This window comes from Alligator mississippiensis, chromosome 2 (genome assembly GCF_030867095.1).
Source record: "Alligator mississippiensis isolate rAllMis1 chromosome 2, rAllMis1, whole genome shotgun sequence".
Lineage (NCBI taxonomy): Eukaryota > Metazoa > Chordata > Crocodylia > Alligatoridae > Alligator > Alligator mississippiensis.
In genome coordinates this window covers 265553989-265579309 of record NC_081825.1, presented here as the reverse complement: position 1 = coordinate 265579309, position 25321 = coordinate 265553989, and the positions used below count along the sequence as shown (strand labels likewise).

General features: G+C 40.3%; 1 protein-coding gene across 3 annotated transcripts in view; it reads left to right on the top strand.

Moving 5' to 3' along the window:
• Window positions 1-25321, top strand: part of CEP128 (centrosomal protein 128) — a 366371-nt gene that overhangs the window by 325949 nt on the left and 15101 nt on the right. The window contains exons 21-22 of one of the 3 annotated variants that reach the window (XM_059723137.1): window positions 15757-15834; window positions 22188-22301. In XM_059723137.1, coding sequence (XP_059579120.1) covers window positions 15757-15834; window positions 22188-22301 — 192 coding nt within the window. Of the gene's footprint in view, window positions 1-15756; window positions 15835-22187; window positions 22302-25321 lie in introns of those variants that run through there. The other 2 variants (XM_059723138.1, XM_059723139.1) reach the window with 2 other exon arrangements.

Genomic DNA, 25321 nt, shown 5'->3' with positions numbered 1-25321 from the left:
CTGGCAGCCTATGAGGGGTTAAATTGTAGTTCCTGGCTCCTCCCGTGCTCCAGCAACAACACCACCTTGAGTCTCTGGCCTTACCCTTCCTCCAGCTGTTGCTTTCTGCCCTCACTCGAAGTGGTGTTGGGGGTGGGGCCATTGGGGCAGCATGGAGACTGATGGTGAGCCTGGGGCACGTGATTCAGTGGGAAGTGGGGAGAGGTCAGGGGCCTGCCCTGGCATGGCCCATGAGGCATGCAGCTCCCACTGGTGCAGCCATGGGGCTTGTGGCTCCTTGCCACTTGGAAGTTGGACAGCCCTGTTGTACAACAAAGCATGTAGAACAAACCACACTTGTTCTGAAAATATAGAGTGCTCATTTTCCAGTGCTGTCAATCCAGAATCTTTTATGAACCCTAAAATCAGTATTTTTAATTTTTAAAAATGATAATTGTGTTTCCCTCACTTGTATTTTAATGTTTATATGGTTACCTGGACACTGTGCAGGAGATTTACATAAGACATTTAAACACACAAAGAAACATCTTATATAGAAATGATCTCTGATCATTTAATGTAGATCCCAAGTATTTGAACAGCCATACCTGGTTAAGAGTATTCTCTTTCCTTGATTTTAGTATTATGCCTTCTCAGCCACCTCTGCAATTCACTTTTATTTCCTTATTCCAGATTTTGGTTTTTAAGCCACTTTTCTCTAAATATTTCTGACAATCTGTACACCTTTTCTGCAGTCTCTCTGCTGTCCTTCCTATTATAAGAATATACAAAATCAAAATTAAATCTATTGTTCTGTAAAAAGTGTGTGTGTCAAGTGATTCAGTTCCTGATAAGGCAGCAGTCTTACTGAAAAGACATGGGTTTTGACCCTATGTTGCCTTAATGCTGTCAATCTGACTTACAGAAAAGAACAGGAAATTTTATTTGATATTAATTCTATCCTTAATTTATCCCATTGGACCTACATATTACATTTCTATTAACAGGTAACATGGCCTGCTACTGCCAGGCACCTCAGTAGAGAATATTGACATTAAGACACTGAAATTTTGTCCCTTGCCATTAGAAACTGGTTCTGCTCTTTGCTAATAGTTGTGTAAATCTATAATAACTCTATTGAAATGCCAGTGACACTGGCTGGCCCTGAATGTTGTGTAAAGTTGTTTTTCCGTATATGAACTTCTTTTTATATTGTAGTAGTGGGTTTGTGTTTTGTTTTAAATCATTGTCTGTATTTACTGTCATTATAATTACTGTATAAAGTTCAGTAACTTAATTTATTGTTTAATGGCCTGCATAGACTCACCAACTCAAAAACTGTTAAGTGGTATCTATTTTCTGCTCAGTCTCTCTTCCAACAGCAGGACTAGTGGTGATACAGTGCCCAGAACATTCTGCCAATTCACTGGAGAGGGTTGCTGCAACTTCCCCCCACCCATGCACTTTAGGGGGCCTCACAATATTTTAGTCTTGGTATGTCATTAATAGGCAGTTCTTCAGTGAACTCTTATGCTGTTTCCTGGCTGTAATTCTTTGTATCAGCAAGTGTTTAGGAACTCTTTAATCTGAGAGTTAACAACTGCCTCCCTTTCTGGTGTGCTGTTGTAGTATCATGCCAGAACGGCTGTCACATCAAAGCATTTTATAGTGCCTCTGGAGTACAGCAGTCCTTTGATGTTAAAACAAAATGATTGGGGGGAGGGGAAGGAGACTCTAAGATCCTCCACCCTGTCTGCCTCACCCTTTCCGTTCCTTTCATCAAATAACCAGCATGTCACTTCCTCCAGCTGATATCAGGAAGCTTGCCCTAGCTGTCCTGCTTCCTTCCCCCACTCAGGCACCCAAACTCATAGGTAGTTGGGCAGCTTCCATTACCTGGAAGTGCTCACAGTTAGTTTGCCTTTCAGGGTGGGTTTCCATTTGCCTCTTTCCTCAGTCCCTTGCCTTCCTCTTCAGCTTCTTCGTTACTCCCGTTTACTTCTCTCAGTTGGCTACTACCCATCTTGTTTCTCCATCTTCTAGCCACTGCTATAAGCTTGCTTGTTTGTTCTTTAGTTTGCTATTAACTAAGGCACCTCTGGTTTTCTTTGCACATGCATTTTGCTGCTCTTTTTGTTGTTGTTTAGGAGCACTCTTCTGCCTCTGGTGTCTTTCCATAACCTGCTACTCCAGTTACCACTTATTTCACATTCATGAATTAAAAAATGAAGATGAAATCAGGAATCATGGAGTTAACTCAAGAGATTAATAAGGCTCCTATAAAAGAGTTCTAATCTGTAGCACCAGTTTTATGCAAATTGCAAAACTAAATGTTTTGTACTCAATATTTCTCCTCCAGCCCAATGTCACTAAACACTAATATTCATAATAATTAAAAAATCTTTCATCAATACCTTGCAGTAGTAAATTGGTAAATTTCTTTTTTTTTTTACAAAGCATCTTCATGTGCACACTATGTTCTGTATTCCATTTTAAAATAATGAAAGTTCATCAGCTAACAAATATGCACTACAGGGTAATCTGAAAAAAATAGTTCCTGAATGTGCAGATGATAAAACATGCTTAAAATATTTGCACTAAAAGGCATTGCTGAACTTCTTTTGTTAGAGAAGTTACAGGATGAAGGGAACTCTGCTTGCAGAAGGGTTAAACTTTATTAAATTGCTCAATGTTTGGAGGTCAGAATGACAGCTTCATATTTGGCTACTGATAAGTAGTCATCTTGCTTGTCTAACTGCCTGGCTTGATAATATGTTTTATAGTCTCTCAGAATGCTATCAGTAACATAGTGTGTTCTCCAGGTAAAAAGCTGCCCTTTGATATTGTGAAGATAATATGAGCATGTTCTACAAATTGCAAGGGATTGAATCCTGCTGCATGACTTTAATATATAGAAATGCTCCTGGTTCCTCTCCAAGGAAAAGAATTCAGAGTACAAATCTCCATTGTAAAGGGCTATAATTTTTCTAGATATCATCCGTTATTTCTCAGAGACTAAGCAGAAGTGCTGATACACAGTGGGTTTCCAGTGAGTCAGTTTATTGAGCATAGACAGGATAGACATCTACAATAGTTCTCAAAGGTGTTGCCCTATAATTTAGTTCATAGGATTTTCTTTAGTAACATTATTTTTCACAAACAAGCATTTTTTTTCTGCATATTGGCACACAAAGGAGTCAAAGATTGCAATAAGATTTACAAATAGGCTCTTTGTATATTAGTTTTAGTGCCTTATTTTTTGTTCCCACACTACAAAAAGATTTTAAAAGTTAAAAAAACACATTAAAATGAGGGGATGGTCAAAAAAATTTCTAATGTGTTGATACTGGTAATTTCTTCATGGTAGTACCACATATGTTAAGTTTAACTCTGTGATCAACTCCACTACTGAAAGGAATCTACAAGCACCTGCTGCATTAAATGATGACAAGCAGGCATAATTTTTATCTTGTTTCAAATACAATGTACCAAATTGTTCAAGTGAGAGAAATGCTGAGTCAGATTTCATTGTTCTTTAATGCCAATTGGCTGGGTAACCTTGGAACTGACTTACCCTCTTGATGGTCATCTGTGAGATGTGGACAACGGTACTTTCCTTCCTCCTGCCTAGTGAGGGCCTATTAGGCTAGGGACAGACATTACACATAAAGTGTTTTAAGTGATCAGAAACTGGTTTAAACCTGTAACAGAACAGGTGTTCAGTGCACACAAACCAGTTTGAAAATGGCTGAAACTGGTTTGCAATAAACCTGGTTGAATGTAGTATCAGATTTAACTAATTTGGGTCAACCCGGTTTATGCAATGTTTGTCCCAGACCCCTTGCTGGTTTAAGTTAAAAACAGAGTCCCCCAGCATCCCAACATGCTCACTGGGCTGGGCTGGGCTGGGCAGGGCTCTTTGCTCCACAGCAGGGCTGGCCCCTCCCCTCTACTCCCTGGCTGCACCTCTGGCAGACACTTGCAGGCTGCTGTCCCCCTCCCCCTCACCACTCCCTGCTAAGCAGAAATTCTCCCCTCCCCTCTGCCTTGCTGAGAGGTATCTGTGTATTAGCTAGCAGACCACATGCTGGCTCCCATCCATGCTGTGACAAAGGCAGAATCAACAGGTAGCTGGTAATGTCCCTCTTTTTTTTTAATGGGGTAATAAACACTGAGTTAGGGGTGAAAAACACTGTTATCATCTCCCTGTTGGGCTAATCAGAGCATCCTGTCAGGGCCTGGCCATGCCCCCCGCCCCCAGCTCTGTACTGAGGAAGGGAAGGAAGGGCTGCTCTAGCATCCCTAGGCTTCTAGCCTGAGCCACTGCAGGTATGTGTCTGCGTTTCTGGAATGAAAAGGGAATGTATATCCACCTCCAAATCAGGTCAAGCTTTGCAGGTTAGTCTAACCTGGAAAGATTGAATCAATTCAGGCTCGGGCTTTTTAAATGTCTGTCCCTAGCCTTAAGGTTTACAGCCCCTGATAAAATACTGCTAAAGTGAAAATCATCAATATCAATGACAAGCGAAGGATTTAATCTCATAAGAGCCTAGAAAAGATGAAGATTATCATACATGAATAACCAAAAAAGTCCATATCAACACTGTAATGTATGTATCCAGCTGCATTAGGCTTCTTTCACACACCCTGCTAATCTGGATTATATTTCCTTGATCTCTCATAATTATTTCCAGAAGTCCTTGTGTTAGGTCAAGCCTCTAGGAAATGTTAAACCAGAGATTTCCAAAGTATAGACCACAGACCCCTAGTGGTCCTCAGAGCACTAGATGATGACTCAGAGAGAGCTGGCTGGCCAGCACAGTGCTGCCTCCCCCTCATTTCCAGCTGCTAGTTTGTATTAAAAGAGTTCAAAATGCATGAAATGCTTCCCTAATATTATTTTTTCCATGTAAACAATTCCTGAAGTCACCACTGGGATGTATGGGCTCATGAATGAGAAGAGAGCTGGTTCATGCAGTTGCAAATCGGAAAGGAAGTGTCCATGAGACAGTTTCTTAATTAAAATGTGATCCACCCTGTGCTAAAACATCTGGAGTCAAGATTAAAAGTTCAGTTATTTTGGCATGTGCAGTTCTTTCCCATTCAGATTTCCATGTTAACAAAGCTACATTGTTTTTCCTTTGTATGAATGCAGTTTTTGCTTAACAAAAATTCCTCGTAGTTTAAGTCTCAGTGAAAACAATCTATTGTGACAAAAGCTAGTTGAACTCAAATGTTGTGTAACTCCATAAGTTTCTGTAGAGAGTTGTTTGTTTTTTTGGTCTTGTTATTTCTTTTTCCTAAAGGTAATCTGTCCTTTTAACAAGCTACGGTATTGTGTATGGAAATCCCCAAATTAAGAGCAAGAAGTACAATTAGGGTTTAATGATATAAAACAGATTTTTTAACTTTATGCTCCCCCTAAACTCACAGAGCACCAGGGCACCATGGCTAGGGACAGAAATTACACATAAACTGGTATAAGTGATTGGAAACTGGTTCAAATCTGTAACACAACAGAAGTTCATTGCATATAAACTGCTTTCAAAATGGGTGAAACCTGATTTAAGATACCTTTAGGTTTAAGTGATTTAGTGAACTTCTGTCCCAGATCCTCTCCAGTTTCAGGTTAACTCACAATCCTCCAGCATCCCAGGATGCTTTGCACCTCCCCCATAAACTCCTCCTCATAGGGTGAGCAGGCTAGTCTTAGCCCAAGCTGTCTGCTCCAGCTGAGCAGGGAGGCATGTTCTAGCACCTCCTACTGATCAGGACCACTGTAGGCATGTGGCTACATTTCCAGAATCAAAAGTGAATGTTCACTTGCTTATTGGTTCAGTCTACACAACTTAGACTAAACTGTGAAGATTGAATTGATTTATCCTCCAGCTTTTTGATGGTCTATACTTACCTCACATGTCTGAGCTATGATGGAATTTGTATGGCACCATGAGCCAGCCAACTGGAGGTCAAGTACCTTAAGTAGCACTGTAAAGCTATATTTCCATGGCACATTATATTGTGAATTAAAATCATGCCACGGTCATGGTAGATTTGAGATACCATTTACCTAATGTTGGCTTGGTATATAAACTAGTAGTCCATCATTTTGAAGTCTTAAAACTGAGAGAAGTAAAAACATTTTTTAAATCATGTATGTGTTGGATGCATTTAACTCCTGCTATTTATGTATTCAGTATGCAACTTTACATTCAGTTCATTTACAAGAAAATCATCATGGGTCACCTTTAACATAACAGATTCTTTTTAACTGTAAGTTACTGTCTCCTAAAATGCATTGCTGTCAATTTAAATTACAGATATGCTTAATCTTTTTATTGATATTCTGCAGGGATTAGCCAATTGATACTTAAGTCATCTCTAATTTTAAAAAGATACTTTCACTCTACTGATGGCTGCCTGTTTGTTTTATTTACCTATCTCAGAAAAGAAAGTAGCACTGTACGTGGTAGTCAGTAACATTTTGTTTCTGGTATATGTTTATGTGTGTTTTCAATGTGTTAACTAGAAAACCAAAAAGTTTAGGGGAATATATAAAAATTTGAATTGATTTATTTTTGTGTTTATCACTGTGGCTCTGAGACTAAAAATAAAATAGTGTGTCTGATTTTGATTTAGATCTGTCCCTTAGGATAGAGTAGAACTGCCTATCATCAAGAATACATCAGTATAGGAGGATTAACTGTTCACATGCACTTTAAACATCAAAGTGTTTATATGAAGTCATGGAAAATGAGTAATTTGTTTTATCATTCTTTATGAGAACATAGAACACCCCTTTCAAAGTAAATAATCCTTATTTTAAAAACAGAAATGATTAATAGCATTCACAGTGTGCTTTTAAGTAAAATAACATGGATACTGCTTCAGTCAGTACAATTGGTGTTCTTTCCACTTATCAGTACTATCAGTGCACTGTACCCTCTGTTCCCTGTTCAATAATGAGCAGACAGACATGATTGCTCTCTTTGGGATTACTTGTATACATTATGGCACATAGTTTTCTGGGTTCTGGGAAATAATTAGCAGTACGTAATTGTCCTCTATGTCAGGTGTTCCCACCATCCTTTTTAGCATTTTGTTCCGCGTGACTAAACCCATCTCTTTTAATATAGAAGAGTGCAGTCATTAATGATACAAATATGGCACTTGATCCATACTAAGGAGGTTTCTGTGCATATCATTAAACCCATTATTGTGCCACTTCTCTGGGTCAGCTAAAAGCCTTTCCTTCATCTTTCCCTCACTTTCTTTAACACGTTCTTTATATTTACTGCATATTGTAGCCCCCTTCCTGCATTATGGCTTAATAGGGGGGAGGTGTTGTTTGTTTGTTTGCCTTTTCACCACCTCCCCAAAGCTTTTCAGGGGTTTTGCGGAATGGGGATATAGTTTGTTTCTCACAACGTGAGGTACTTTGGGGAGCCTATGAGTTACCCTTCTGCAATTCAGATCACAAGTTGCCATGAAGACTATGCACATCAACTTTAGCTTTCTATATAAATAATATGCCATTTTGAGTGCTTTTCTTGGTGTCGGGGGTTAGACAAGAAGGGGAAAATGGGGTTAGATTAAGGCATATGTACATGCTTAGGGTTTTAGTTCAGTGTTTTGTTTCTCACACAGTTAATTTTTTCATTCTAGAAAGCTGGCAGAGAGATGGCTCATGAGAATCTAGTCCCTTTCAGATACCCCTCAACCTTTCAAACCCACATACAAACCAGGGCAACAAACTACTCTGGGAAGAAGGAGGCAAACCATGCAATTCATCATAAATTAATGGAGTGGAAAATCAAGGCTTTGATGAACATAAGGCCACTGTAAATGAAGCATGTAATATGAATGAGTACATTTTCACTGAGGTAGAGGAGCAATGGTAGATGGTTTTGGGAGGGAGACATTTACAGAGTGATAGATACCTCTGGCAATTTTAGTATGAAGCAGAAAGGTGTAGTGGGACCCTGTTTGAGAAAATAAATGCAGGGATTTTACTGATATAAAAACAATTCCACATTACAGTCTGTGGAAAGCATGTTAATCAGCATGTGATATGCTTATCAATGTCTACACAATGGAGGTATAAACTAATCCACCTGTGTGTACTGCTTATTAATTTTATTGTTGCAAATTATAAGACCTTGTGTGGGGAAAGCCAGATGTGATGTAGATGGAAATATTTGTTTCTATTATTCTTTGGACATTTATTTTATGGATGCATAAAGAATTTTACAAAAAATACAGAATTAGACTATCAAATATAATGCTTGATGATATAAGCATGCTGTTCAGTTCAGCTGAATGAAACTGCCCTGAAAATTTGCTGGCTGAGTAGAAAAAACCACTCACCCACATGTACAACAGTGCTGATGACAAGGAGACAACTTTTGCTTTACTTGTTGTCAAAAATATTACTCGCTCAGAGTTAGAATTTTGCAAGTCTCTGTAAAATTAGTTTTGTATTCAAAAATAAATCACCGTAAGTATGCACATTTTTTTCATCCCACCTCTGCTGTCAGTTTTCAACCCAATGCAACATTCTCCTTCATGCTTTATGTCCCCAGCATCTGGTGTTTTTTCAGAGTTGTTTTTTGTAGATCCTTACCCATAGTATTTTTGTTAGATTTTTAAAATGTAGCAAAGCAGTGCAACCGTCTTTCCTTCCTTCCCATGTCCTTGTTATAACAAGGTATTTAGCAAAATTCACAGATCATTGGAATCTGAGAGGGCCATGCTGTGAGCACTTCTGCTATGGCCTTGATCTTGCAACCTTTGGGTTATTAATCATGCACCTTAGCACCCATGCCAACCTGGCCCCCCAGTGCAGCAGTAATATGAAATGAAAAGACAAATTCATAGATTTAAATTAAAATGCATCAGATTTATTTGAAGGAGTTAAATTAAATTGATTTTAGCAGTTACTTAGCTTTTTTGCTGGAACAAGTTGATATGCATCATCAACTGCATCTTCAATGCATGTTTCATCCTGCAACTTAAATCAGAAGTCTAGACATGATAGACAGAAGAGGGAGCATTCTACTTCCCTGTGACAAATTTTAGGTGAGACCAGTATGTTTTCTGCAAATGTTTTGGATCAGTTTCAACAAATGTGTTATGCAACTTTATTGAAACAGCTTTCTGCTGAATTGTATGTAGCTGCATGCTTGCCTCTAGTCATTGCAAACTGAAAAACTGTATATTCCTTAATTATTTCACCTTACTTCACCTTGAATATTTAAGTATCTCAATCCTTTTATATTTGTTTGTTCACTTTTCAGACATAATTTGCAACTGCTTGTTTTGGCTAAAATCCTTGTAAAAATTATAAAGATACACCATTTAAGATCTCAGATCTTTAATAGTTTGTGTAAATAAAGACTGAAGGCTTAAAAAGTTGCATTTTGGGGTCAGCAAGATCCTAGAGTTCTTAGCATAAAACGCAGAGTTTCAGCATGTGAATACCCTCTGGCAATTCTTTTTTTAATGACCCTACCAAATCAAATACTAATGTGCAAGAACCAAATAAAAAAAAAGGCACAAACCAGTTTCTGCATTAACCAGTCTGAACTCATTCTAGTTATTCTTTTTTTTCTTATGATCTGGAGAGTTTCCAGAATTTCATGTTCTTGAGGAATGCTATATCTTCCCAGACTATATTCTCTCAATATTTTTTCTCTGTAGAAGCACTGGAAACAGGGAGGATAATATGAAGCAGGACAAAAGTAGCACGTTATCCTTTTACTTGGTAAAAGAAAACAAAGTCATTGTGGCAGTATACTGGTCATGATGGAAACCTGACAGAATATTACACACATTGAATAGAATATTTGTAAAATAGTCTTTTTTCTGTATTGATATACTTAGTGTTTTAAAAGCTCATTGTATCTCGGACCAAGGGCTTTGAATAACATTTTTAATTAGGCCTTTCATCCAGATCTGTACTGAAATGTGTCTATTTAGAACAATATTTTCACATGTTGCTGTTAAATCCTCCCAAAGAGGGGCCTCATTTAGTCCAGTAAGGATTCATAATATTTCAACATCTGAGGCAGAAAGCATGCATGTAGAACTCCATTGCTGTAAAAGCTGAAGTCATTTACCACTTTTATAGAAAAAATGGAAGATTTTTGTTTTAAAATAAATTACTACAGTTGTATACAGACTATATGGTGCTTCATGTGATATTATATCTATTTCTTAGAGTGCCTGTTTCTTAAGTGCCTAAGACAAGGGTTGAAAATTACTTGAAGAAGAATGGGAACAGGTGGTCTCTTGCCTCATACATCTAGCTCAGGAGTGGCCAAGCTGTGGCATACATACCACAAGTGGCACAGGCAGCCTCCATGTTTGGCAAATCAGGCCAGGGGCAAGTAGCACAGTGGCAGATAAGGCAGAAAGCGCAAAGCAGAGGAACAGATTAGGCAGGGGAAGGAGACTGGAATAGCAGTTCAAGATGATGCAGGGCTGATTTGTGGCATGCCTACAAAAACTGTGAAATATAGTTGTCATTTAAGGGTTTGTCTATATTCATATTAATTCTGCTGTGGGTGCGTATGTGCCTCAAGCACTCCCAACTCAGAGACATTTTGTCCTAGCAGTACCCATATGCTGTGCATGGACTCTGCTTCTCCTAATGATCTGAACCAAGGGCACAAAGGGACATACGAACTATCCATTCCTTTGTTCCTTCTAGCCATGTTGCCTCAGGATAAGGTTTCTTCATGCTAATGCAGACCACATTTTTGGCCTGCAGCTATTCTCAGAACCCACCTTTCTTCACTTTTTTTCTTGGTCTTGGACCTTCGGTTAGTTATCCTCTTTTTTTTCTACCTTGTTTAGTCTCCCCTCGCCTGTGCTACGAGGTTTCTTTAGCTACGTAAGGATCCATTTGCCCCTTGATTTTTATTATTGACATGGTTTCCCCCAGGTCTCCAGAACTCAAATAGTTCTCCTTTCTGCCACATATGTGCACACTAAGTACTTGTATTGGGAATCTTCTATCCATGGAGAGTGCACTATTCTGAAGTCAGTCACTTCCTGACCAGGAAGGGACTCGGAGTTAGAATCCAGATTTATCTCCTGGATAATTTTTTAGGGTCAAATTCTGACCCTGGGGCTTAGGACTTAAGTGGACACAAACTTTCCAGGAGCATGAATTCTCTCTTTAGAAAACCACTTTCATCAAAAGCATCAAAGACATTCTCCTTCAGAACACAGCACTAGAAATAGTTCCCGAGAGAGATCTCCATCTCCAGCTTCTTAAAGACCCCTCTCAATCAGGCAGCTTGACAGGCAGCTTTCCCTAGATGTGCTTGTACAGGGTCACCAGCATTGGCCTTGTTCAGGAAGTGATTCCCAGTGCCAGGCCTATTGGCACTCAGTTGCAGTCTTTTCACCAGATACCTCTTTTGACTGTGGCTGTGGTTCTCGGTGTGTTTATCTTTTTTCTTTGGAGCCTTGGATCTCCAAACTGTTACCTCAGACTTCCTGAGTTCCAATTCAGTGGTCTCAGAGATGTTTCTCTAACATTTCTATTCTATGCTTTTGGTCATGAGCCCCATGTACAGAGAGACTCCACAATGACAAGTCTTACTATCTATGATTGTGTTCATCTGCTTCAGCATCACAGGCTGCCCTTGCTCAGTCTTCAGATCCTACTTTCCCAGAATGCAAGGAATCTCTAGATCCATCTCTAGGATATGTGTGTGGAGGGGGGAAATGCCTCATCCTAACCCACCTGTCTCCTTCCCTCATGAAGCAGTTGTCCTTCCTTTACTATCACAGATAGACATTTTAGGTCTTCAAAGACATCGTAAAGCTGGTGACTCAGGCTTCTGCAAATTCCTGTGCAGGGGATTGAAAAGCCTATAGATGCACAGATATCTTAACAGTACTCTGCATCTAGCAAAGTAGTTTTCCTTATCAGTGAGGCTATAAGGGACCCTGCAAGAATTTTTGGAGGAACACTTAGCTGTTTGGAAGGTTGGCAAGCAGATATAAAGTACCTTCCGAGGGTGCAGATATTTCCTGTGTAGACTCATACCTTACTCATTGGTGGTCAGTGAAGCCAATTAGAAAACTGAAAAGTTTCACAGAATCTTGAAAGAGAAAATCTGAATAGACTGCCCTTGCTGAGAAAGAAGGCGGTAGTCTTTTAGCCTTTAATTTGAAAGGCCAATTACTAGGTCAGTAATGGCTCAGTACAATTTTAGAATCTGTGAGTGCCTGCTATCCTTTACTGATCAAACTCTAGTAGACTCACAAGAAGCATTTGCTGCCCTACTTGAGGAGAGGCACTTAGTGGCCAAAAACCTCACTTCAGCGGACTCTCAATGCATCAGATATTTCTCAGTTGAAGGTCAAAGCTGTGTTTTATGAGATTCTCATCTTTGCTTCAAGGCTCTGAGTGACCTGGATAGGGACAGAGCATGGCAGAGAATTTTCCCTTTGGGCATGTATTCCATCTTTGAAACAGGGATACTTTTGAAGTTTCCAGAGTCGCCTTATGCCCTCTACATGTTTATTCACCCGCTCTGAAGAGGAGATATAAAAACAAGGCACATGCTAGCCAGGGACTACCAGAGACACCATCTTCCTCTCTGCTTTTCATGTACTGTCCTCCAAGACCCCAAAGAAGCACCAGTACTTTTACAAAAAGATAGCAACCTTCCACTGCAGGCCTTTTGACTTATCAACTTCTCAAACAGTAGAAGAACCTTTTGATGGGATGGTTGAAAGATGCTATCCACTTCAAGATACCAGCTTCCCCTTCCTTACCCTTTAGGTCTTTTTCATCTTCCTTATGATAGGTGTGGAGGCATATCACAACAAACCAATGGATCTAGGCACCGTCACAGCTGACTGTACTGTCCAGTTCAGGGTACTGCCTACTTCCAGTCCCCATATTCCATACCCCCTTTGAGAAACCCTTATCACAAGATGTTGCTTAGACAGGAGGTGTCTTCCCTTACAGTATTGGAATACATAAAGGAAAGCTTTTCTGCAGTATGTCAAAGGGGTTTTACAACAGTAGCTTCCTAGTCCAAAAAGAAGGGGAGGACTGTATCTCTTTTTGGACTTAAGGAAGTTCAGTTCCTTTCTTTAAAAGCTCACAGTTAAGATAATCACACAAGCCATTGTAGTACCAACCTTTTGGTGCAAGAGGTCACGTGAGTCTAGAGAAAGGTCTTTTTATCAGCTCACTTTGAGTATTTATTCAAGTTTGTTATAGAATGTAACTTTAGTCATCAGATTCCTCTATCAATCTTCTTTCCAAACCACATTCTTTGAGATGTGAAACATCACTACACAAGCTGGATGTGAAGCAAAGCTTATTCTTTTACCAGCACAAAAGTAAACCTGTCCAGAAATCCCCATAGCTATTTGTTTCCACAACCAAAAGGTCAAAAGAAGCAACACTTTTGTCCTTAATATGTGTCTAAACAGATAGCAGGGTGTGCTGAAATATTACTAAGATGGAACCATTGATGGTAGTATTCAAGCTGATCAGAGCCTAAGTGACTGGTGACTTTCCTATAGAACATCTCTATTCCTGACATTTGTTCCAGGAAGACACGTGAAGCTCTGTACTCATCTTTATCAAGCATTAGGTCATCACAGAGGCTTCCACTAGTCAGTAAAATGTATATCTATATCTATACACACACAGGGGCAACAAGTAAGGGGTGCATGTGCACCCCCTGAGCATGGTGGTGCATCCCCTACAAAAAGGGGGTGCACCGCCACCCCCTCTCCCACCGCCATTAGCGCTGGTGGGAGCTCCTGCTTACTGCCGCCACACTCCCGCTGCTGCCATGCAGCCCAGCCTCCAGGGCACATGCTGTACACTCCCCCCCGGGTATTTATATATAATCTAAAAAGGAGAACTGTTTAAACTGGATCTTGAAATCAATGGAAGCATTTAGTGGATTTCAAGGATTGGGGGCTGATGGTCTTATTTAATTATACATAAGAAAAACAACATTCAACAAATGCTGTAGTTGCCTTGTATAACTCATCTATACTGCTAGACATGTTGCACTTGTTGACATTTTCTTTTTGTACATTAAAAGACACGGTGTTACTAAGATTTTAAGCTCTTTGGGCCAAGGACAGTCTTGGCATGTATGTGTGTGAGCATATACACAGTACTTGGCACACTAGAAAACTTAATCTGTGGCCTCCATTCACTACTGCAGTATAAATAATTATAATATTGCTTCTTGAGTTGCCATCTAAGTATCTGCTCAATTGTCCCTTTGCCATTACAGGGTGGGGGGTTGTCTGTTAGGTGATTGAGATATGATTCCTAAATATATTTCTTAACTATATGCTTTAGAGAAACTGCATTCTTTATTGTTTTTGCTTCGTGCAGAAATAAAAAACAACCCTGAGTATGGATTTATTGGCTTTGGTAACAGTTGCAACCCATAGAGAATGTTTTATTTAATTTTTGCTCATCCAGCGAGGTGTATATTTTCCTTGTTAGTGCTGACCTTAGAACAATTTTTCATGCATTTGCCATAATACATTCTGTACTACTATAAAATTAGGTGACCCTGAAAAACTGGAAGGGAGATTTGTCTGATACAGAATGCAGCCTTTCAGGGCAGGTTGCATTAAGCAAGTAACATCTGTGCTCTGAAATATCCAGCTTTACTTTTGGGGTGTTGGGTTCACTGTTTAAAACCTTGGTCTCTAACACAGCTAGAATGCTCTTGTCAGTCTGGTGATCTGAATTCCCTAGGACTGGCAGGAAAGTTTTCTTAGTTGAGGGTGAAGTTTGTACACCCTTCAAGGCCTGATGTTATTTGACTCAGAAGTTTATTATTTTATTTGGCTTATGGGTTTTTGCTTAATTTTGGTTTGTATTTCAAATTGGAATCTTAGCAGTAAGGATCATGGTGCCTATTATTGGTAGCTTTATAGATTATGAATGAACTAAAAGGACCTGATGCAGAAAACTGAAATTTATATCACCTGTGCCGGTGCTGCAGAAAGCACTCTTAAGAAAGCACAAGGAGTAAAGAAGTTCTCACCTGCCTCTCAGCAAGTAATGGGTGGGCAACCTTAGGGGACCTCCAAAGGACGCTGGCTGAATGAAGGTGGCTACTCCATACAAGTTCATACACCATTTACTCAGGCCGTGCTCTTCCTTGGATCATGCTGCATACTTGTTTTTAGTTGTTCTTGTTACAGGGTAGATTTGAACTATTAGTCTAGAAACAAAATCCTGTATGTATTATTATTGATTCCAGGCCCAAATATTTCTAAGGCAGTAAGTAAATTATCAGTAGGTAACTTATTTCAAATAGAAACATGGAATTTTGAGTATTTATCAAATACAACCATTTGTCTAACATCTACCTTTACATGAGTACACATAGATGTAAAAACTGCCATTGCAAGTTTGCTGATTAATATTTTCACTAAATCTATTTTATTTTTTAATGGTGAAACAATAAAATTAGAAACTAATTCCATTTTTAATAATTGCTGTGATCAGGAAGTAGATTCATTTTTTATGGAAGCTCAAGGATGCTATTTGTCAAGAGTTGTGTTGTTCTTATTTTTTGCTATTATAGCAGCTGTGCTGACTGTATAGTTTACTGACACATACACTCAGGCACAAGTATTTACATATGTGCTGTACGTTCACATTGGCGCAAAATGATTTTTAGTATTTTTGACTTTAGAGAAGGGCTGAAAGCATTGATTAAATTTTTATGTGTCTTTTTTTTTTCTTGTTCTGTTTCTCAGAGTACCCGAGTGGCCTTAGACCATCTGGAGTCTGTTCCTGAGAAACTCAGCCTTTTAGAAGATTTCAAAGATTTTGGAGTGAGAAAATTTTGACTTGTCTCTCTCTGTAGTTCTGAATTATTGAGGGCAATTGACATCCTCCTGACATGCAAGGAGAAATCAGCTACTAGGGCAGATGTGATGAAATCCAAACTGTAGTATTCTAGTTCTTACTCTTATAGTTTTAGTAGGTTTTATTTTCCTACTCTTGGGGAATTAGCTTATCTTTATACTGCAAAGGAAATGCTAGAGTTCTACACTGTAAAGCCTTCAGTTTAAGCAAACATACATAAGTGAGTGTAATATTTCTGGTCCTTGTATTCCACCAACTGTTCAAAATACTTTTTTAACATGCTTTTGATCAGTGATGGTGGTTTCTGAAATGAATCATGTTAATCGTTAAAAAGAGGCAAGTTATTGTTTTTTTTTATAGAGACTTAACATCACATACCTCTCCCTGCAGTGTTATATAAAATAAGGTCTGCTGATATGGGCTGTGAATCCACAGTACTCATTTATTGATAAGACTCTGAAAACTGTGTAATCAACAAGAAAGCTATTTGAGTCTCAAGCTCATTCATTATATTGGGTAAACACACTTTCATGTATAAGAAAAAAACCATGCAGAAGGTTCAGTATGCAAAATGGATAAAAACGGTATCGCCATCGCTGCTTTCTATAAATGTAAACTCCTACTTTTCTTGCAACAACTTCATGTAATAAGGCCTTCTACAGAAAGCTTCAGTAGGTGATGGAGGTCTTTTATAGTCTGTGTAACAAATTTTTCAAATAAGAATTGAATCATGAGGCCCCAGTTCAGCAAAACACTTCATATTCTGTTGAAGCATTTGCTTAAGTTCCAATAAAAGGTAACTATTTTACTTGGTATGGATGGATTAAAGTATTTGATTAAAATTAAACATATGCTGAAGTGTTTTGCTGCTTCCTGGCCCAACAGAATGAATTGAGTGCTCCCAGCCTCATCCTTAGAACATTCACCTTTCTGCTATTGCCTTTTGCCACTAAGTTGTGCTACCAAGGCTAGAGATGGAAGTTAGACATAAACTGGTATAAGCGATTGGAAACTAGTTCAAATCTGAAACACCACAGAAGTTCAGTGCACATAAACTGCTTTCAAAGTGGCCAAAACCAGTTTAAGATAAACCTGGATGGATGCAGTATCAGAGAACTGATTTAGATTAAACTGGTGTATTGAACTTCTGTGCCAGATCCAAAAGAGATTGTTGCAGATGATTAAGAGAATTATAGTAGTAAAGTGATAAATTTACCATGCTCATACTGATACTCTGAGTTCAGAACTATTCTTTTGAAAAAGACAAGGAGGATTTCACTTACAATTTGTATAATTTCTCAGACTCTCAAACACAATGCCTTAAAGCACCTAACAGAGGCTGTTGCCAGCTGTTATATGTAGCACTACAAGTGCCCTCAGCATTTTGTAGTGCTATAAAAATAGAACATTATGAGGGGCATGCATATGTGCACCACAAAGTTGCTGCAGTGCTGTGCTCTCCAGCCACGGGATGATAGAAGGCTGCAACATGTCCCTCAGGGGTCCAAGCAGTGAACCCCATCACTGACAGCCTGCTCTCCCCTCCAGCAGGAATGGGGATCACTGGGCAGTCAGTCAACTTCCTATGGAGGACAATGAGCTTATCAAAACATAATGCTACAGGGAAATTGCTGTTTGAAACAGAATCACTTCTATAGTGCCTCTGACATTATTGTAGTGCTCATGCCTTTTTTGTAGCTCTTGGGGGGGAGGGCGGGGCTTAACTTTTTGTTGCGCTACTGAGGCACTTTTAGCACTACAAATGTAATATATGTTCACAGTCGCATCATATCCCTAAAGGAAAGAAAGAAGAGGGGTTTGAAATTATATTCAAAGGTCAAAAACCAGTTCATAGTTGATTGGGTGCAGAGTACAATGTGAAACAAAACAAAACAAAACAGCGCTTTACCACAAGAGGAAGTGTGTTAGTTTGACCTGGCTCCCCAGCATCTGTGTAGATTGAACACTTCAGTGGGGCTTTTTGGCACTTTTATCTAAAAGCTGATTCAATCATCTATTCGATAAAAGCGCCAAAAAGTGCTGCTGAAGCACCCGATCTATACAGACGTTGGGTGAGCCGGCTCAAAGAAACTCTTATGGACATGCACTGTGCTCAGTGTGGGGGTGCACCAAGCTGAAAATAAAGTGCCATTTTTTTAGGTGGGGGGGAGGAGGTTCATGTCTGTAAGCAGCTGTGGTGCTTATATATTTACCCTCCATATACCCTGAGTGACATATTTTGGAATGAAAAGCCCTTCTTGTCTTATTTTGCCTGTAAAGTGTTAGGCATGTGTATAGCAGCACAGAGGTAAAAATGGATTACTAGAGTGCTCATGCAGGCATTCCCCATGCTGCTGATTTGCAGCGTGGAGGGTTGCTCTGTTTTAATCATTTTCAATAAAACTCATTTAAAGCACTGCAATTAATTGCATTCATCTTAGTTCTTAAAATACTTTCCTATTGCATCCAAAGTAGTAAGAGGAAATAGCTGAGCCTTACAGGAAATCTGTTTATATGGCTTCTATACTACTTTTACCTAATGTCAACAAGAATGGCTTTTTTTTCCCTACAGTAGAGCTGCCAAATCAAGATATATGGTAATTTTGACATTTTGGAGCAAGTTGACAGCCTTAAGGGGGAGACTGTTAAGGCTGGTAAACCTAAAATTAGATCTTCTGAGGCCTAATAGATTAATTACAATGCTGTAATTCTTTTACATTCATGAGAATTAGGAAATTCTATTCCTGGAATCAGTTGTTTTCTAAAGGAGAGTTGGGAACCCAGTAACTCAAAAATAAATAAATAAATAAAAAGCAAAAAATACCCCCTTTAAATCAGAACTATTTAACTTGGCATTAGGGAAAATACATAATGATTTGCATTTGTTTTTCATATAGAATCTTTCATCTTAAGGAATTCACAGGCATTTAAAAGACGTATATGGCTAGGACTATATTCTTGTTGTTGTAGAATTTATCTTTGTTTTACATAGTGTATTTGTTGTTTTCATAATGTACAACTTATCAGAATAGCTTCAATTAAGTAAAATTTTGATGAAAGAAACATCATGTTCCATTTTAGGCTTCATCAATATTTTTTTCTGAGTTTTAGAGAGAGACTGCCTTCCACACTGTTGTGCCCAGTGGTAGAATATAGGTTTGGGATGTGAAAAACCTGGGTTCAGGTCTCTGCTTTTCCTACATTGAAGTACTCTAGGCTGAGAAATTCTGTTCTGAACAAGTCAGAGGTTGGACTTGAAGCTAGGTCTTCTTGCATCTACAAGCAGTATCATAACCTCATGTTGCTCTCATACCTATTTATATGATTTTTACTGAAACATTCAAATGTTCTGCTTTTGTTTTGCTGGTTTAAGTTAAACCAGAGACCCCCAGCATCCTGGCATTCTCTCTTGGCTGGGCTCTCTGCTCCCCAGCCAGAGCAGAGACAGGCAGGGGTGGAGGTCTGGCCAGGGAGGGGCTTAATTCCCCACTCTCTATCCCACCTGCAGGGACCCAAGCCGGGTCTGCCGGGCACTTCCTCCTTGCTGCTGCAGCAGTGGGGACCATGGCCCCTGAGGCAGAGGGGGACAGGGAGGAGGGTTAGTCTCCCCTCTGCCCCACTGGCAGCCAGGTCTGGCTGCCCGCGCCGCTGCACTCCCTGCTGCCCCTCTCTCCCCCTAGGGGCCTTGCCTGACCGTGCCCCCTTCCCCCTTTCTCCCCCGCTGCAGCGGGAGTGGGCAGGGCCCTTGTTGGGGGCAGCACCTCCTGTCATAATGTGGGGGAGTGCGAACCCCTTCCTGGTGGGGGCACTTCTACGGGGCTGGCAGAGCTGTGGCAGGCTACGTGCTGCAGCACCGGGGTCCGGAGTGGGCCAGAGCCCTGCAAGCCCCTCGCAGTGCTGCTGCACTCTGCAGCAGCTCTGCTGACCCTGCAGAGCAACCCCCACTGGGAAAGGGCTCATGCTCTGGGAAGACATTTATGATTCTATGAAGACATAACGGGCTGCTACCTGTCCTGGTCGCTCACTGCTCCAGCTGCTGGCGTGGTGAGTAACCGTGACAGGCAGCAGCCCATCATGGCTTCCCAGAGCTCGAGCCCCTTCCTGGCAGGGGCCTCTCTGCAGGGCAGGCAGGGCTGCTGTGGAGTGCGGCAGCGCTGTGGGGGGCTCTCAGGGCTCTGGCCCACTCCAGATCCTGGTGTTGCCACATGCAGCCTACTGCAGCTCTGCTGGCCCCACAGTGCAGCACCCCCACCAGGAAGGGGCTCGCGCTCCCCCACATTATGACAGGGGCTGCTGCCCCCAACAAAGGCTCTGCCCCCTCCCGCTGCAGTGGCAGGGTGGGGGCACGGTCAGATGCTGGCCGGCAGAGTGCCTTAGGGTGGGGGGCCAGGGACAGGGGTTCTTCCCTAGGGCTAGCAGAGGGCTTATTCCAGGACAGGGACTGCAGCAGCAACAGCAGGCAGACCTGCATGCCAGTGGGGGTGGAGGGCAGACTAACTCTCCTCCCTGCCTCTCTCTGCCTCAGGGGCCATAGTGCCCTGCTGCTGCAGCAGTGAGGGGGGAGCCCCCCGCAGACCCAGCTCGGGTCCCCACTGGTGGGAAAGAGAGGGAGGAATTAAACCCCTCTCTGGCCAGTTCACCCCAGACTGGTCACGCCTCCCCAACACAGCTTCCCTGCAGCCGAGGGCATGCTCTAGCGCCCCTGGCGCCTGGCCTGAGCAACTGCAGGCATGTGCCTGCAAGGTCTCAGTTCAGAGACAATGTTTGCCCTGTTACAAACCGGTTCAGCCTAGGCAGGTTAAATTAACCTGCAAAGGTTGAATCAATTCAGGCTCTAACTTTTTGAATGTCTGTCCCTAGCCATACAGAACAAAAATTAATTTGGAAACCTTAAAAGTTGCTGCCAACAGGATTTCATTCTTCAGTCAGCTCAAGTTCTGATTTAACTTAAATGTATCAGATCAGAATCAGCATCCCACACACTGCTTCATGCTCCAACGTTCTGACCACGAGCAAGAAACTTAGTTTGACTGTACATAGGTCTCCTTTTTTGTGGAATGAGGGTAATACCTACTTCGAAGGGGTGCTGTGATGGGTTGATATCAAGTGAATCTAATATTAGGCTTGTTGGTATTTTGGGTATTTAAACACATCAGAACTGAAATGTAGCCATAGGTAGAGTTAGGGAACAAACATGCATGAAGTATTTTGCAGCGCTACAAAGAAAGGGACATTTTAGGAAGAATTCTAAACTTTTCTAAAAAGCAAAATAAACTATAATATCCATATAGAACAGACAGGACCTCCATTTTTCATATATTTTCTGTAAACTCCGGAAAATGGTTATATCTGCTGTGGGAAACCAAGATGGAGCTAAATCTTCTTGCTAGTTATTTTATTCCTAGAGATTTTAGGACTTTTAGATTATAGGAGTGCTCTAATAACTGCTGTGGTAAAAATGGCATTGTATGCTTCTGATTGTTCATTCTTTTTTATTGTATAACAAATTTGGTCAGTCACCATTCAAAAGGCTTGATTTTAACTGGGAACACTGAGAATTAAATCGAATCTGAAAGCAACACTGATTATTTCTACTACTTATATCATAATCGCTTCGAAAAGTTCTGAAATATGATTTGTTAACTAAGTTCCTATCGTGAAGTTTGGACCAGAATAGAACTCATCTTTATTCTCCTGTAACCAGCATTCCCTCTAAGCTGCACAGTGTGTACAGACATGCAGGTGCACTCATGCCAAGCTGCCAGGCATGCCTGCATGACTGCATGTGCCACACAGCATAGAGGGAACGCTGCCTGTAATTACCATGACTAAAATGTTAGGGCAAAAGGTTGACTAGCTTGCTATGTGTGCGTTTGTTGCATCATCATCGTCGTTGTTATTATTACTATTATTATTTTATTTTCAAAGTATTGTTTGCATGTATGTAGAGAACATCTTTTTCTTAATGCAGCTATAGGTAAATAAATTAAATTCTGTTTTCCCCATAAAGAAATAAACTAAATTGCTCTGTTAGTAGCCATGGCATAATTTATTTTGGGAAGATGTAAGAAATAGTTTATTTTAAATGATATTAATTAACAAGGAGGAAGACTGTTCTTAACATGAGTATTCTGTACTGAGCTGCTCTCTTTGATCAGCAGCAAGACAGCATGTTCCATGTATTTCTAGCTCCAAAAGCTAGTATTTACTCTTCTGAAAATCTATTAGTGATATTTTCATTTACAGTAGCAAACTAAGTTTCTTTCATTAGCTGTTTTTCACTTTGCAAAAAAATTCAGTCCTTTCCTTGTGTTTCCAGGAAGCGTATCGCCAGAGAGAGATGATTGAAGAGAGATACACTAGATATAAAGAAATAGTGGGATCCCTACAGCAGCAGCTGGAAGACTCAAAAAAAAAGATCCAACGTTTCAAGGTATATGTCTGTCCTCTCTTTTGTTTTATTCCTGCTTGTATTCAGCCCATAGGATGAGCATGCTTTTTATGAAGATTGGCTCATATTGACTGAAATCTTACATGAACAGTGTTTCCGTTTCATTTATCATAGTTGGTGTATGAAACTTGTACCTACTTGACCTAGCTAGAATTTTTTGGTGAAATAGTGTCTTGTTGGATTTGTTAAAACTGGATTGTTTTACCGAAGTGTGTTCGGGTCAATGAAACTTTCAGGTTTCTCAGGCCCAGAGTTATCTGGGAGCAAGAAGGGTAGGAGGAAATAGGTAGAAGAAGAGAGGGAAAAAAAGTGATCAAGTACAGACTCTGAATCAAAAGGAGTAGGGATCTGAACCCAGGTCTTCCACAACCTAGATGGGTCCCCTCGCTTCTAGAAGCTTTACAAAAGATGCTCATTGGGTGTGTCTACATGAAATGCTGACTGCGTAGTAACCAAAAAATACTACACAGTAGTGCGTCACAGTACGGACTGTGCTAACATGCTACTGTGCAGTATTATTAGTTTACTGCACAGTAGCACCACTTAAAAGATTTGCTGGCACTACTGCACAGTAATTTTGTTACTGCGCATGTATTTAGTACTTGCTAATACATTTTCTCTATTTACATCAGACTGCTTATTTATCATGTCATGCATTGGGTTACATAGCTAAAAGCAGTTTCCTGTAATCAGATTCTGACAATTTCCTGTGTGACAGAAACAGGAAATAGATTCTATGAAAAGCTAAAATCGAATAAAAAGGCTTCTGCCAATATTCCTGCAGACCATCAAAGAGAAAGTGGTCAGATGTTAGTCAGGCTGCCAAGACTTTGTGGGTTCTTCTACTCAGTGCCTCAGCTGTGTTTAGGGTTTTTTAGTCCTATTTTTGGGTAGATCTTGATATATGGTGTCTGCCTATTCTGCTCTTGTAAGCATGGAGTCATTGATCTCTTTTCCCTGCAAGAGAAACATAGGAACAAAGCTGGCCAATGACTTTTAATACTCTGCTGCTGTACTTAAAAGCCAATGAGCATCCAAGTTCTCCTTTCCATAGAGAGTAACTAGCAAGAGGTATGCAAGGCAGCCTCTCTTTCAGTTCAAGTGCTAATTAGCCCTCTTCTTCCATTACTTCTCTTGCCCTATGCAACAGTAACCATTGCAATACTTATCGGATTTTGGAAAACTTTGAAATGCTGAGTAAGGAAGGCCTGTATCAGCTGAGGGTGTAGCACAATATTGTGCTAAGCTGACGGAGCTTACTTTGCCGGCTTGATCTGAACTTTATATTAAGAATCCAATACAAGACTGATTCCAAAATAATATTGCCTCTCTCTTTAGACAACAGGGAGCATTTAATGGCTTCCCTTTAGTAAGGCCTAATTGGTTTTTTGCACGACATACAGGCCTGTCTGCTGTCACAGCTGTTTCAAATGGAACGGAATGTTCAGAAATAAGTAACAGAAGGTGCTAATCTGATTTCAGTGATCAGCCTGGCTTAGTCTAAGAAATCCCTCTTTATTGCTTGCCTTTCTCACCCTCTCATCTGCTTCGAATACACTATTGATTAATTCCTTTATTTTATTTTTACAATATGTCATTAGCTATTCTGTAAAGCTGAGTGATAGAAAGGTGTCCTCTTTGGAAACATCAAAGTTGCCGGTTTCTGACAGTTTCAATTCACACTATATATAAAATAAAGTGCTTTTTTTATACATAGTAGCCAAGTACTTGGTAGGTGATTCAAGAAAGGGCCTGCTTATAAATACCTTCTGCAGAGCCTTGTACCAACTTCTTTCTCTCCCTTTTTCTCTCTTGCTCATTCTCTTGCTCTCTCACTTGCTTTCTCTCTCTCTCCCTCTCTCTCTCTCTCTCACTCTCTTGTCTCCTTACACACACCCTTTGCCTCAGCCCACCTCCTCCTGAATGATCTCCTCTAAGCCTTTCCACAAAACACATTTCCTTCAGCTGGCTTTCTTACAATAATCTCAAAAAATGCAATATCTGGTCTAACTTTGCATCTTGATTTTAAGCAAAAAAATAAAAAAGCAAAATGAGTGATCTCCTAAGAGCAGTTTTCCTCTTTCCTTATGCTTTTTATTTTCTTTCCTGATTCTTATCCCTCTTGTGCAATCTATCGTTTCATCTGTCGACTTTAGGCTCATTACAGGCTGTGAAAAACCTATTGCTTGGAAGCCCAGGATCAGCCATGAGTGCTATTGGGACAGGTAAAAGTGTCAGATTTCCCACAATAGGGAACACCGGTAGTGGGGTAGAGTGCTTTCAAGCACTACAATACTGATTTGTCAGTTAGGTGGGCACTGAGTGGTATTGGAGAGGAAAAACAGGGAATTAGTAAAGGCTTAGAACAAATACCACAATTAGTCAGGTATAAGACAACCCTGATTATAAGATGACTTCCCAATAATTAGATTCCATATAAGGAAAATCTATACATTTGATATAATTTTCCAAGTATAGAATCTAATTAGTAGAGGTTTGTTTTGAATGTATCAGCCTCCCACTGTTATAGAAAGGAAACTACATCTGGGGGGTCAGGTAGTTCCTTTGCACTCTCCCCTCCCCTCCTCCCCCAACTTCTTCCTTCTGCAACCTCTTCCCTTTCCTTAGTGTCAGACCTTGCTCTTCCTGAGCACATGGAAAAAACTAACTGAAATAAACATAGCTGTAGTAATTTGCATAGACTTGTACCCACAGACTTGTGTTCATGCATAAGTAATGCATTTTGCCTTTTTTTAAACTGCTGCAACTTTTAGCACAGGTACTCCCTAAACACAGCTTACAAGCAGCACTTTGTTACCTACTGAGAGAAAGTCCAAATTATGCATACTAGTCCAAAGCCAAAAGGGTCATGACTTGCCATATAGTTCATTGGGCTGGACCCCACCAGAGTCAACAGCATTTCAAGCCCTGATGGACCCCACGGTGTGTGTTTGTACTCTAGATATCCCCTACAATGGAGTCATGTGCTAATTAACACTCAC